This window comes from Phoenix dactylifera, chromosome 18 (genome assembly GCF_009389715.1).
Source record: "Phoenix dactylifera cultivar Barhee BC4 chromosome 18, palm_55x_up_171113_PBpolish2nd_filt_p, whole genome shotgun sequence".
Lineage (NCBI taxonomy): Eukaryota > Viridiplantae > Streptophyta > Magnoliopsida > Arecales > Arecaceae > Phoenix > Phoenix dactylifera.
The window spans coordinates 9498709-9514847 of NC_052409.1; the positions used below are offsets into that span (position 1 = coordinate 9498709).

Genomic DNA, 16139 nt, shown 5'->3' on the forward strand with positions numbered 1-16139 from the left:
CCACCACACAATTGAAACAAAAAAAAAAGTGAATCTTAACAAAAGTTAAGTTTTGACCGATACCTAAATTTGCTAACTAAACAAAAGTTAAGTTTCGACCAATAACTAAATTTTCTAACTAGGTGTGAGTAAAATTTATGATAACCAACTAAAATGTAAACATAATTGTTGAGTTGCCTCCACCAGGAAGCTTGAATAGGCTTAGTTTTTCATTGATTTCTTTTTGATTTCCTACTGTCTTGATTGCAACAAAGTTTTCTACGTTTGTTCCTATATATATATATATATATATATATATATATATATATATATATATATATATATTTTCATGGTGACAACTATAATTAGAAAACAGGACCTGCATGATGCTAGGAAGCAGAAGCATATTCCATGGCAATGGATGCATATATGCTAACATAAGCAACCTGCACATGGCTGCGCATTAATTGCATCTAATCATCCAATGTTGATGCTAAGTCTTTGCTATAGCTCGATTCCTTTCCTATTTAACATGCATCCTTTATTTTGCATGATCCTCTAGGTATTTCTAGCACCATAATTCTACACCATGCATTATTTTCCAATACAGTAAGAATCTTGATCTATTAAGGTTGAAACCATTGTTTTCTACTAGTTGATTGGTCCTTAATTATCCAAAAATTTCCATAGAAAAGTTGAATGATGCACAACAAAACATATTATAGGAAATAAAAGAAAATACTTCATGCCAAAAGATTTCTAATTAAATATAGTAGCTCTCTGCCAATTTTCTTTCCTCTTAATTTCTTATTTGCATATACATTCATTTATATCACACATATGCATACATACATGTATACAAAGATGCAAATCCATTGTAACAAAGAATTGGATAACAAATAAAAGAATCTTTCTATAATTTCTACATCTTCATGACTGTGCCCTTTGAATCTTTTCTTTCCAAAAAAAAAAAAAGAACTGAAAAAGAAAACAATTCTTAAGCAAACTAATGAGACTGTAACCCATCCATCAGTAGACGCGGTATCCATAACCCACCGGATGTCCCACGGCCACTCCATAATTCCTCCTCTCCTCACCCTTAGCCCACATCGTCGGTGGCGCCGCCAGCGGCCGCTGCACTCGACGTCCAAAAGGACCTGCACCCTCCATCCTCACAGAGAGATTAATGATCCCATTGCGCTCCCCATCCCTCTCCCTCAGCCTGTAGCTAAGGAAGTGCAAGTAGCCGGCCGGCTCGCAGAAGTCCGAGACCGGGATGGCGGCCACCGCCACCAGCCTCACCCCCGTGCCCGTCTTGCAGCAAACCTCCACCGATATCGAGCGCGCCGAGGCCGGCAGAGCCACCTTGAGCTTCTCGTTCCAATGCGGATAGCTCCCCCCATCTCGGTCGAGGCTCGTCGACGACGCGCCGCCGTCGTTCAAGGTGCTCGTCGAGCGTACCGTCACGAAGGCGTTCTTCTTGAGCGGTCGGTGGCTAAGCCGGAGATCCTCGGCGGAGATGATTGTGATCTCTAGGGTGGCGGAGTTCTCCATCTCTGCTCTCTCTCTCTCTCTCTCTTTCTCTGTGCTGCTTGCCAGGGAGAGGGAGTCTTCGTATTTATAGCTGAAGAAGTTGGAGGAGGAGAAGGAGGGAAGAAAGGGCGTGGAAGCGGGGTGGTTTCTTCTCGTCCCCTTCTATGAAACCTGGAAGAAGTTTGACCGAATTATAAGCAGTCAGCGAAGACTTGGATTCGTATCCAGTTGAAACTACTTTTCTTCTGCTGACGTGGCAGATCTATGTTCAGTAATCGGATTTTTTTTTAGCCAATTATTTTGAGCCATGCTTTTTACATGCTGATGTGGCTACGCATGGTTGGCCAAATTGTATGCATGTAAAAGACTTTTTTTTTTTTTTTAAGCAGTCTTTGGATATAAAACGTTTTCCATGTGCGGCTACTGTGAAATATGGCACTAGGGATTGGTGCTTTATAATTACATAAATATTCAATGCATGATTCGCCTCTGCTGTACTTGTATCGAATTGTTAGACAAGGTTTTCTTCTTGGTCAAAAGCACGAGTTTGGTGCATTAATATCTTGATTTTTTATTAATTTAATCGATATAAATTGATATCAACGACTGTTACAATTAGAGCTTTCTAATATATATTTTTTTTGATATTAAATAAATATTTTAGTCATGGAATAGTAAAATTAAAGTCTTAAGATGATAATTACAACATTTTGATATGACAATTATGGTAATATCAACCAAGATCTTGGAATACTTTGACTAATTCCATAAATTTTCAAATTATTATCTTAAAAAAGAAAAAAGTGATAATTACGTTTGACTTTGCTAAATTTGCTGATATTTTGATATTGAGATTCTTATAATATGGACCAAGATGTTGAAATACCTTAATTAATTCCATAAGTTCCCAACTTACCATCTTGGTTCTGAAGCCCCCATCCTGCTTAAAATTTAGTTTTAACAGCTAATCTATTTTTAAGAGCTCCTCTCTATTCCATACATGGCTCAGATCTATTATATAACAAATTATATCATGCCCATGGCTAGCCATCTCACAGATGTAGGTGTAACCAAAATAATGATAAACTTGGAGAGTTTGGTTTTACATTCAAAATAGTACACCAATTCCAAATAGAGAGGTCGGTCTTAAATTAGAAGGTCAACGGAAAGAATGTTCAAGCCTAAATCCATCCATTCAGAAGGCCTTATCATTATCAGTTTCCTAAGTTTAAATTTAAATGGGCCATGAAAACATTCAAACAAATTAGAATTTAAACCTAAAATCCCGATTTTATACTAAATGAGCCAAACTCGAACCAGCAATTTTAGGCTCAAAAATAATTTCTAACCAAGCAGGAAAAAAAAAGGAAAAAAGCTTGGCTCATTCAAACTCGGGTCAATAAGGCTCATTTTTCCATAGAGTAGCAAAGTTAATAGCTTTTCTAGCACATTTTTAAATTTCTATTTTATTATTGACACTTTAATTGGCATATGTTTGAAATTCTTAAATACTAATTCAGATTAACTAAGCTTGAAATCAAGCTTCCAACGAAGCTTGAACAAAAGGTTGGTTGAAGCTTGAATTAATTTTTGGCTTGACTAAGGATTTATAAGCTGCTCAATTAGACTCGTGTTTGGCTTAATTGAAAATTAGGTTTGAATTAAGCTCGAAATAATAGTAAATAAACTATGCTTGTGCAAGCATTTCAAGCTTGAAGATAATTTTGTGCTGCTTATGGCTCTTTTACACCCTTATTGATAGCTAAGAGCCAAAATCAAGGAAAGAAGAGGAAGAAAAGAAGAGGATCCTTATTGTTCTAATAGAAGTCCAGCTTTCACCCGTTCCCAAGGCTTTTCACAAAGAAGCACATCTATAGACATGGTAAAGGCTTCTTAAAATCAAAAACTCCTCAAATAGGAGCATGTCCAAGACTCCTCAGACTGGATCATGCCAAAGTCTTCTCCAATAGAAGCATGTTAAGACTCCTCAGGTAGCTAGAGCATATCAATCTCCTCAAGTAAGAGCATGCTAATGTATCTTAAAGGCTTCTTGGAAGTTGAAAAATCAAGCAAAAACCTGCCAAAGTTTTTGATGAGTTAATATGCTACACTTCATACTGATGAGTTATTATGCCCTCACATAAAATTAGCATAGATAGCGAAGCAAGTATGCAATTGATTTCATGGATGCTAGTCCCGAGATGAAGTGCACACACGATATTGGTTGAATGCAGCTCACCAATGGGTTTTAGGGCTTTATTTTTGGACCCCTGCTATGCTTATTAGCAAGGTTCTGGGTGTGACCCAGTTTGCTCCTGCTATTTATTTGGTAATCTAACAGTCCATTGTTTCATTTACCCTATGAATATATGGAAGGTCACCTTTAGGTAATACTCATTATTTGAGCTCTTAGTCAGGTGTGTCCCTTGTGGAAATTGATGGACTGTAGGAGTCCTCGTTCTCAAGTTTTATAGACAAGAGAGAAGTCTATTTTGGGTTGTCCGGTTACCTGGATCCAATATAAGAGCTTAAAGTTACAACCCAGCAAGAGTCTGTTTTCAAAAGTTCTCAAAAACCTTCAATAGGTATTGCAGACCGGAAAGGAATAGGAAAGATTTTCCATTATTTCTCTTGAAATTTATTTTGTGCACTATTTATTTGGGACTAATTCAATTTGATTATTTTTCAGGTAATGGAAGATCCCAACCTAATATAGCTCCAAGAATTTCGAATTTGTGCAAGCCGAGCTCGAGCATTGAGCATGAGAAGAAAATACTGGTCTTAACAATCGGAGTATTGATTCTTTTGGTGTTTGAGGGGGCCAGATCAACGAGCTAACTTGTTATCTGAATGACTACTTGTCAAGTATATATGTCTGATCTAGAAGAGTGAGTCCAAATCGACTTAGAACGCCATTTCAAGTCCAAATCGACTTAGAACCTCGGTTATATATTAGCCTGACCTAATTATCATAAAAATACTAGTTTAAGTCAAAATCGATTTACTTTATTACATATATATCTCTTGTAAGTAACCCCAACGAAAGAGAACAATTGTATGTCCTAAAAATTGGATATATTGAAGGCTTGGGTTTGCGAGGAAATCTTATATGCTATAATCTCCAAAGATGAAGTGTTCAAAGAAGTCGTTGAAGAGGAGACAATGGCTGGACTATGGTTAAAATTGAAAAGTAGATACCAAATCATTCACAAATATATTATACTTGAAGCATCGATTCCAGCACCAACACATAAAACAAGATATGCCGATAAAAGATCATATATATAAAGTCAATAAAGCTATTTTAGTTTTAAGAAATATTTGCCTTCCAATTGATCATGAAAATCAGGCCTTTATTTTATTATACTTACTACCTTCTTTTTATAAGAATTTAGAGAATCACTTTTAGTTAGTAATGTAAAAGATACCTTGCAATCTAAAAAGTTGAAGAAAAGGTACGAGGAGAATCCTGAAGAAAATTTGATTATTAGAAATACGAGCACGGAAAAAGTTCTAACAGTAGGGACAAGTCTAAATCAAGGTCGAAATATAGAAACATCCATTGTTTTCGCTACCATAAGAAAAAGCACATTGGAAGACTTTGTCCAAACATAAAAGAAAAGGGCGAAAACAGAGAGGCTATCTTTGAAGCTAACACAAGCGTGGCGCATGAAAATTCTGATGATATTGGTAGTGATATTTTGTCAATCAATGTTAGTAGCTCTCGAAGCGAATGGATTCTTGATTCTGATTGTTCCTTTCACATGACTCCTAATAGAAGCTGATTTTCTACCTATCAGACTAGAGAAGAAAAGACTTTATTAGAAGATAATAAATCTATTGTTGTTGTTGATATTGGAACAATTTGAATTGAGAAGTATGATGATAGTGGACATCATTATTTTTTGACGTTCATTGATGACCATACTAGAAACATTTAGGTGTATTTTCTAAAACACACTGATGAAGTGATTGTCAAATTTAAATAATAAAAAGCCTTGGTTGAAAAGCAAATTGAAAAGAAGATTAAAATCTTCAGAGCCGATAATGACTTGGAGTATTGCTCTGGCGAATTTGACAAGTTTTACAAGAATAAAGGTATAGTGAAACACTATAAAGGTATAGTAAAACACTATATTGTAGAAAAAAATACCATAGCAAAATGAAATTGCAGAATGGATAAATAGGAGACTAATGAAGATAACTCGTTGTATGGTCTTAAATGCTAAACTTGGCAAAACTTTTGGGTTGAAGCAGTTAATACAACACGATACCTGATAAATCGATCTCCATCAACTGCAATTGAATGCAAGATTCTATATGAGGTATAATCCGATCACTCTATTAAATTTCTGGTCTGGGAGTATTTGGTTGTCCTGCATATGTTCATGTAAATGATAAATAATTTGAACCGAAGGCTAGAAAATGCATATGTCTAGGTTATGCAGATGGGGTGAGGGACATATATTATGGTACACAGATGATTCCAAATCGCCTAAAATTATTATTAGCAGAGATATTACTTTCGATGAGCTTGTTGTGTTAAACTAGATGAAGGAATTTGTTGATGGTTCATATATAGACCATGGTGTTGGTAAACTGATGCAGCTTGATATTGAAGCTCTAAGGAGAGTATCACAAAACTCTCCAATTCGGCCCAATGAAATAGATATGCAGAATTTTATACATGATAAGGCCTTAGAACAATAGTAGAAAATATTGTTTCTAGTAGGAAGAAAAGGCAGATTCGACCACTTACATGTTATGCAAACATAATTACTTATGCTCTTGCAGTAGCTAAGAGTGTTGACGATAAGAAACCTTTTTCATATATATTAGGATGCAATTAACAACAAGAAAGTAAAAAATGAGTCGTAATCATGAATAAAGAGACAAACTACTTCCAATTGATAAGTTCCAACATTGCTTGGACTTGATTAGTATTTGTAGAGATTGATGCCCTTAGGGCAGAGACGGTGGAAAATGTCGAAATATTTGACTTTGATAAACTTCAAGCTAAGGTAAAAATTTGTTAAATATATCTTTAATTTACAAGTTGTAAATAATCGATTCCAAATTGACTTAGAACAACTATTCAAGTCCAAATCTGATACTAGTTATATATTGACCTGACCTAATTATTATAAGAATCCCAATTCGAATCCAAGTCAACGTACTCTAATATAAATATCTCTTGTATCTCCAAAAAGAGAGAGTAATTAAATGTCCTAGAGATTTGATGTATTGAAGCTGAGGTTTATAAGAAAATTCTATATTCTATAATCTACTTTCTTTGTAAAACTTTTGCATCGTCTCAGCCCCATAGAAATAGATCAATAGACCAAACTATATAAATATTATATACTCTTTTGCCTCTCTTCCTTCTTCCTTTTTTTTTTTTTTGCATTGATGTTTTGTTACTCTCCAACACTACTCTTATATCTATTATCATCTTGCCCATCTGCATGTCCTTGAAGAGTTTGCGCTTGGTTTTTGGATGATTATGGGGTGTAGGATGTCTAAGCTTCCTAGCTGTGGGACAGCAGGAATCTCTTTTGGTTTTGCACCTCATGTCCCATGATTGTGGCTGACAAAGGGCTCTCTATTGTTGACCTTCCTTTGGGCCGGCTCGGATTTGCACTCTACTCTCTCGAATCTCCTTTCGTTGGAAATTCCTGACCTTCTCATTTTAAGGTACCAACGAAATTTTGTTTGTTTTTTTTTTTTTCCTTTTTCAGCACGGGGGACTCCATAAATTGCTACTAATCAAAAAGACCCTCAACCTCAAGCCAGGAAACATAAGCAGAAGGCTGGATCCACCTGTATACAATAAGGAATCTTTGCATTCCATCCTCCAAATTATACTTAGATTTAGTATTTCTTTCTTTCTTTCTCCAACTTCTTCTCGTCAGATCCACAGCTAATTAAAAGTCCCACCAACAACCATGACTGAGTCCCCAATCATGGAAAACTATTGACTCTACGACACTCTTTCTCTATAGACCTCAGTGTTATTTTAGCATTGTGAAAAAAATGCGTAAAAAAACTCAAAAACTAAACAAAGGGGGAGGATAAAAGCGACACGTTTTTTCTTCACAATAACATCACGTCAGTCCTAGATTCTGGAATACACTTCGGGCGTTTTTTTTTTTGTTTTTTTAACCTCTTCCTGGAAGTGGACTTCCACTAAAGAAATTAAAGTAATTCTATTTTACATCAGAAGAGAGAAACAATTTCGAATTTCTAGCTTTCTAATATACTATTAGTTGGCTGCACGTGACCGTTTCAGATCATGTGAGCTCACTCCCGTTCTCCGGCGACCCGATCCGATCCATTACCCGCCGGCTGACTCGATCGCGGGCAGTGGAGGACCCAGGACTCGCGATCCAGATCCGAACCTGGATCCAACGGCTCCGGTTTCACCACGGGCGCCGCCGCCCTCTCCGGCGGATCCTCCCCGCCGTCCTCTCCGCGGAGCCGCTTCCCTCCGATCGAGACCCCGAAGAGCCTCGCGCACGGGCCCGCCGGCGACGGCGGGCTCGTCACCTCCTCCGCTTTCACCCACCCCTCCTCCGCCGCCCGACTAGCTGGAATCAGCTCCAGCACCGGCGGCGCCACGTCCGGCGCCGCCTGCTCTCCTCCCTCTACTCCGCCTCCGCCCTGCTGCTGGCTGGCGGCGTACTTCGACACAAGAAGGAAAATATTATTGCAGAGGTTCTTCATCTGCGAAAGCTCGCGGGAGAGCCGCGAGTTCTCCTTCCTTAGTCTCTCGTTCTCGTCCCTCAGCTCCGCCGCGCTTCCGGCAGCCGTGGCCGGTGCCAGCAGCGCCCCCAGGGAGGAGTTCGAGGATAGTACCTGCTCCTCTTCCGGAGTTCGTCGGCGATCCAGACCAGTTCTCCGGCACAGCCACCGTGATCGGCGTGGCGGCCGGCAGCGGGGCCGGCGCCGCCTGAGGGATGATCTTGCGCCGGTGGATGTCGCAGAGGAGCCGCTTCTCTCCTCGCCCGAAGCACTCGTTTGGCGAACTCCCACCGATCCGGCACGATCTTACGAAATCCCCTACCAAATATCAAAAAAAAAAAAAAAAAAAAATCGAATCAAGAAACGAGAATAGGACCCAAGAGCAAAGATTCAAGACGGATCGAGATCGAGGACTGACGTAGGTGTTGAGCTGGCGGACGAAGCTGGAGAAGTTGTTGTGCCTTGAAGTATTTGGGGAGGAGGTCGCGGGCGAACTCGGCGGGGCGCCAGACGATGAAGGCGGAACCATCGTCGTTCCAGGAGATGATGTCGTCGACGAAGGAGTCATCGACGATTGGTAGGTCTTGGTGAGGAACGGCGTGGGGAGTGACCGCTGCCCCCCTTCCGGCGTCTGCCGGGACGGCGACTCGCCGGCCTCCTCCGTCGCCGGAGCCATCGGAGATGCCATCACCGACAGCAGTTCCCCTCAACGCCACCGGTCCTCCTAAAACCCTAACAAATCTTGAAACCGAAGGAGGATCTGGAGATCGGTTTGAGGAGAGAGAGAGAGAGAGAGAGAGCGAAAGAGAGAAGAAGAAGAACGAGCCGAGCCGGGGTTATAAAGGTTCCAGAAGGTTCGTATCTGCATAATATTAAATTATTAATGATCAGGGGAGAGAGAAGAAGAAGAGGAAGGTGGGGAAATAAAAGGGTAGAGAGAGAGGCGATCCTCCACCCATAAGTGGAAAAAGAAAGGGGAAAGGCCGTCAAAGTTCACGTCCGATTTATCCGCATAGAAATCATTATGCGAAACCCACGGGGGGAAGTTCTATGCGGCGGTGTCCAATCGGGGAGAGGGAGATGACGAGAAGGTTCGGTTCGGTAGTTTCTGGAAGGTTCAAGGGGAAGGGTCGGCGACGGGGTCGTATTTTAAGCTCGAAAGGGCCAAAAAAGGTAGAATGGGGCGGAGGAAAGCGACACGTGGAAAAGGTGGCGTGCACGGCTGGGGATTGGAGAAAAAGAAAGAAAAGCGGCGCCTTCTTCGAGGCTCGAGCACCCGCTAAAACAAAGGGGTGGATTTTTTTATTCTTTGTTGTGGGACTGAAAGGGCCCATTTAGAGGCCTGGAAGTCTCTCTTGTTGAGACTTGAGATGGAGGATCAGCTGCTCCAAAGAAGCAGCAAACACAGACTTACCATGCAGTACCCTGACATGTTGTCTCATGTATCATATGATTTTTTTTTTTTTTTTTTTTGTGTGCTGATGGCGAAAGTATCATACAAAACATGTACGGATACAGATAAGAAAATAAAAAAAGTAGCATATCTCGAATAGCACTTGGCAACTCCGCTTCACCCATCCAAAGGTGTACCATACTTCGTCTAAATAGCCAGCTCATCACGAACCATGGCTCGAATATCTCTTAGTAGCGGGTGTAGTCACCAACCCCTCCCAAAGCCCGCAGAATCCATCCGATGATCGTCGCAGAGTCGCCCTCTAACCAGGACTATCCTGGCCATGCGCACATAACACATCCAGCTCGAGCCACTCTTAGCTCCATCCCGGGCATCGAGGTGTCAAACATGGGAAATAAACATGAGAAGAGTTATCCGCAGGTTAAAGGATAGATCTATTTCATGGAATAGGATATTTTAGCACTAGATTTGATGGCTAAATATAGAGGATAAAAAAAAGAAAATTGAAAAACTAAAACTAAACTATTCTCACATCTTTCTCAGCATTTAAGAATTGGATGAGAACAAAGATTGTAACTAGAAGAGGATAAGCTTCTCTTCTTCTATGGCATGAATCTATTCCACCAAATCAATCGAATAGAATTACAACTTGTAGGTCCACTTAAACCCCCATATGGTATAAGATCCTATTCTCCGACCTATTTTGGGGTTTGACGGAGTATCATCTCACTTTACAACGGTAATTTTCTCTACCTTATTCTTCATCCAAGCATCTCCAAGTCGGATTTCTCGAATTCAACGACGAGGAAATGATTCCAACGCTACAAATAGTGCAATGATATAGCAAATTGCCAAGCAAGCTAGGAGTTGTGGCAATTGGAGACGTGGCAATAAGAAGGTTAAGGAATGTTGTAGGCAGCACTTTGGAACTTAGGATTAATGAAAATGCAAATGTGGAATCTTGTCACAAGCATTTTTTGTCATTAAAGATATGGAAAAGGTAATTGTTGGGATTAGAAAGTGGTCGAGAGCATGGTTTTGTATAATAATTGTTATGTCATTACAGTCATTGTAATGATCTTGGGATGCCTCAGCTCCAATCATTTAAACTAGTTTTACATGTAAGTCATTAATATTATAACCAATTAACCATTATAAAACTTATTAGGTTTGAATATTTATGGGTTTTAATTTAGATTATTTAATTAATACTATACGTTATATCATTTTCATATCTTTCCCAATCTGCTATCATGAACCAGCATATTTATGCCATTACAGGTTCGCAATGGCTAAACAATTCAATAACATTGCACTAATATAAAACAATAAGTGAATTATAAAATTATTTCGAGATTAGGGATAAATTACACTTATACCTAATAGTATAAAAAATCTATGCTTACTCCTCTAATGTTTATTTTATATGATACTTTATCCTATAATCTAACAAAACATTAGTCAAACCGTTAACTATAAATGGAGCCCAAATGCTACATCAGAATTTTTTGAAAAATAACCAAAATAACCTTATATGATATAGCAATCACTAAGGACAAAGCAAACTTATATATCTCCTCTTTATTCAAAGACAATTTTGATCTTTCACATAAGATAAACAGATTCACTAACGTTGTTAATTTAATTGGTTGTAAATATGCGTTTGACAATTATTAGGTGTAAGTATGATTAACATTTTTTGTAATTTTTGTAATTTACTCTAAAATAAATAAAGGGGCAAATCTTTCTTTCTTTTTTTTTTTTTGTTGCTTTCTTACTTCAGTGATTGCTATTATTCAGTGAAGCACTCTAAATGATGCATAACAGTTCATCAACTAAAACCATGGACACAAGATGCTTGGCTGTAGGTTGTCTTAAATAATTAACTGATTCCTATCTATCCGAGTATACAAGGGTCCACCTTTGATGCAAAAATGTAGAGTGCGGAAGTGCTCTATCTCACATCCAACCATCTCATTTATCAACCTTCATTTGTATTAAATACACAATTTATCAATACCTTCATTGTCATAGATACACTTCACAAAGAGAAATAGGAGGTGGATTAGGTTATATGCATTAAAGACAAAGAAAATTCTTTGATAATAGAAATCATAGTTTTACATGCTTTCTAACGTATGCATCACACATGCCTAAGGACTACTCATCATTCATGGTTCCTCTCGAGTGCCTTGCAACTGATACTTAGTACCATGATATGCGACATCATATCGAACCGGTAATATGATAGGAGAGCATACTGACATTCAATACACCAAATCGATCCTCTATACTGGAGTACCAATATAGTGCCAAGGTGGCACCAGTATCGAGCTTTGTACCGAGATAACGTACCTTGTTTAGTATCTAGCATCCTAAAAATTAGTTGGGATGGAATAGACTAGCAATCACATCTAGAAGACAATTAGATAAGATCCATCGTATACGCCTAAGAAAAGTCAGCAGACAATCGTTCTATATGCTCTTCAAATACTAGATCCACGCAATCCAACAGTAATAGCGAGCCCAGCACTCATAAGGTGAACAAGTTTGGAAGCTGCCAAAAATATGGTCCTGATCCACCTCTTCAGGCACCTTCAAGTTTGTCTTCTTTCGATTAATGGGTAGAGAATAGAGATGGAGACCCTTAGATCAAATAACACTATTATGCCAAACATATTTGCTTTCTTCTTTCCTAACAAGGCCTGAAATTGACCAGGCACCAATGCAGCAATTTGATAAAACCATCACGAGCAGTCTTTTAAAGGCCTTGACACTTTGGAATTCTATGACAATCTTGAGAATAATCAAGTTATTGATTACAAGTATCTATGACAAACTAACAATAATGTACAACAGAAGTTGAAGATAACAGACTGAATTGGTGTTGGCATCTCAATTGAGGATGAAGGCCAGTGGAGGCAAGTGCAAATATATATAATATGTTTAAAAGGCCTAACTAGTAGAGCTAACAGAACCCAGAATCAAGCTGTGAGAATAGAGCTCAAGGCTTGCTTTGAGATAGTCTGTGTCTTAATGCTTACATTGCATGTTGATCGCTGGGTCTGAAGCATCGACAAAACTATTGCCATACAAACCCTTAAGCTGATGGCTTTCAGAATAGAAGACTTGAAAAGCAGTGATAACAGAGAGGCCGCCGTAACCCTTGAATGATGGCAAAAAGAATACATTTACTTTATGTAAAGCAACTATAGACAACTCTAAAAGGCATAGACTTTCTACAAGAAGTTAAACAATAAGACTCGGTCTCTTTTCTCCCTTTTTTTTTTGAATTTCCAGTTTCACATGGATCCATGATTAAATCTTAGATAAGCTTGGTTGACTGCAAAATATAGAAGTCTAATTTATGCAAAGAAAAGTCCAGAAAGCAACAATGAAGATAAAAAAAAAGAGGATTGGATTTTTTTTTTTTTTTTTTTTTGACAAAGTACAAGCACAATCATCATAACTAACAAATTTGAAGATAATGACTAAGAAATCAATAGAAGATCCACTTTAGCCAATGGCAAATCGATCGATGACAAAATGATAACTCTTTTCAAAAAAATAACAGTGATTATCATGGCTGATCAATGATCTCTTTTTGCAGATACGACCACTCTGGAATCAAGCAACATCATTACTTAAGAATGCTGCCTGTAATAAGGCTTATAACCTTCTAAAGATGCACCGTCTTCCTATTTAAATGAGATTGGTTACTTGACCTTCATTGTTAGACCATGTTGCTGATCATTTGAAACATTCAAACAGGGAACTCTATTTATCAACTAATAATGATGATTTTAGTTCCAGAGAATGATGTGGATTGCTGAAATGTGAGGATCATCAGACTAAAGAGTGTTCAAGATGTCCCCTATCATGAAGTCAAATGAAAGAAGTCAATATAGAAATTAGCATATTTGCATAGGGTGCAAGTTGTAAAAAGCTTCTTAACAAGTGTAATTTGGTTGAGATAGAAGTAGGTCTATTGCAAAACTTAGTACTTATATGTCGCATGCTGCCAGAAAATATTCATATCTTTCAACATATAATGGCAGATTTAGTGTCTTAGCATTCCAAAGCTGTGTTCCAAGTATTTTGACCCCTTGAACAATAAAATTTGAGAGAGTAAGTGCCATCTTGTTTGTGAAATATACAATCTATAAATTATCACTACTTAAAATGTTTTCTTTAATGTTGCAATTGCAACTATATTGAATTTATTTTGATTTCCAAAGATTATTTGTGACAAATCTCAATATCCTACTATAAATAACTATAGGGAGTGGTGAATGTTGCTGACAGAACGACTACTTTCACATTTTTGATTATCAACGAGACTAGACTGATGATCGAGAAAGTATTTGAAGCATTTTTTATCACATTCACTATTTTCAACTTACATGACAGCCTAGGAGCTCATTGTGGTGATTTCTTTTAGAATGCATTTGGATATACTACAAAAGCGCATATTCAAGCTTTTCTCTTGACCTGACATGGTTTTAAAAATTGAAAATTATGAGTTTATAGAATTGGGTGTCAGGTTGGGCAATTAAACTTCACAAAATCACTAGAAACATGGAAGTGAAAGATTCTATTAAAGTAATTTTTCCTCAAAATCAATGTTCTTTCTAATTGTCATCTTATTTTTCTCCATTTTGAAACTTCTCTTCTTTAACAACTATACAACCCCTCAGCTCTTACAATTCAAAAATTTTAAATGAAGGAAAGGATATCATCATGATTTTGAAATAAAAAACATCCAAACATGATCTGTATAGTGACTTTAACCAGTTAGGTTAACTTTTTAGAACATGCTGCTTTGGCTACTCCAATTTTTCCCAGATTTTTTTTCAGCGAATTCTATCCTTGACTAATAAAATATGACTTCTCCATGGAGCTAGAAGTTGTCCAAATGAATTGATGCAACAATGTACCATTTATTTGATAAGTGATTTTGTCCGGTCACGTTGAAATGGCCAAGTGTTGAGCTTCACCTTCTCAAATACCACAAAACTTCTTACATAAATGAGTAACTTTGATGAGCAACAGTCGATGATAACCATTATTGTTGACTGTAACAGAATATCCACTAAATGCAACAATTTATATTCATTTGATAAGTGACTTTGTCCGATAGAGTTGAAATGGCCAAGTTGTTGAGCTTCACCTTCTCAAAATACCACACTTCTTACGTAAATGAGTAACTTTTTTGTTGAGCAATAGAGGATGATAACCACTAAATTCTTAACTATAACAGAATATCCGGTAAATATATTGGATTTATTATGTTCATAGATTTACTTGTTCCAATGACATCAACTTTTATTTTGAATTCCTTTATTTTATCTAGTTGTGTAAATGGCACTTTTCTCTAGATCAAACGTGCCGGTCTAAGATCCAAACAACCACTAAATAAACAAGGCCTGAATAATTTCTAATTTGAGAGAAAAATTATTTAAAGATAATAAATGCCAAAATAATCAGTTCTGCTCTATCTCATGCAGATGTCTCAGGCCTACGCTCTCAATCCTCTCATTAAAAAACAAAACCTAATGACTCGGCATAGTGATTAGTTGGATCCAGAGGACCAAGGGTGGTGGCATGGACTACCACTTACTGAGATACTGGATGATGGTTAGGGATGGAGGGCTTTCAGGCCAAGCATGTATTTAGAGAGGCTAATGGGGCTGCGGACTGAATGGCTGCCTACGTAGCCAATCATTACAGAAATATCATGTGGGCTGGAGAGGGGAGTTGCTTTCGGGCACTCTACGATCTTTTGTTTTCTGATTTTATTCAGTGTATTCATACACATACTGTATAAATACCTGCTTAGCAAAAAAAAAAAAAAGAAAAATAAAGAAATCTAACATTTTTAATTCTTATCTACCCATTCAAATTAGACCTCTCCCACTAACACTAGATTTTGTATCTAATAAGCCTATGCTAACTAAAATGACTAGCACCAAAAAGAAAAATATTTTATTAATGGTTGAGTTTGTAATGGCTCCAACACACATTTCATACGTCGCGAACATAAAGCAACTCTGACTCATAAGGGACAGAACTTGACTACGGGGATTCACTGAACAGTTAAATATGATATCGTTTCACATAATTTAAATTTTACCTTTACATCACAAACAATTTTAAATATATTCTTGCTAGTTCTTACGCATTGAATCTTTTTAGATTTACAAGAAAAGTTTGATTATCCAATTCTCTACAGCCCAACAGTTGCAGCACCTCTCTAATTAAGTGAAGTTCTGTGTGAATTCTGAGAGATGTCTTCCCCAGCTTTTAGCATAGGTAATTCTTACATTACTTCTTCAAAATGATTAGGAGCACTATCATGTTTTTTTTATCTTTTTTAAATTAAAAGTAGCAGACAAAAAAAAGATGATACCCAAACGAGAATAGTAATTATCGGAACATTATACTACATCTTTAAAACCTGTGGTCCTTAATT

General features: G+C 37.7%; 1 protein-coding gene and 1 pseudogene across 1 annotated transcript; both read right to left on the reverse strand.

The window, feature by feature from the left end:
* Nucleotides 1-742: 742 nt before the first annotated feature.
* On the reverse strand, nucleotides 743-8542 carry LOC103716712 (BON1-associated protein 2-like). The gene is made up of 2 exons (XM_039115615.1): nucleotides 8368-8542; nucleotides 743-1683 (listed from the first exon to the last, which is right to left on the reverse strand). The coding sequence occupies exon 2, from the start codon at nucleotides 1531-1533 to the stop codon at nucleotides 1009-1011; it is 525 nt and encodes a 174-aa protein (XP_038971543.1). The 5' UTR covers nucleotides 1534-1683; nucleotides 8368-8542; the 3' UTR covers nucleotides 743-1008.
* On the reverse strand, nucleotides 7258-9205 carry LOC103716711 (annotated as a pseudogene).
* Between the last annotated feature and the right edge of the window lie 6934 nt (nucleotides 9206-16139).

Excerpts from the sequence above, each read along its gene's own strand:
- LOC103716712 (XM_039115615.1), bottom strand. The coding sequence starts at position 1,533 with ATGGAGAACTCCGCCACCCTAGAGATCACAATCATCTCCGCCGAGGAT.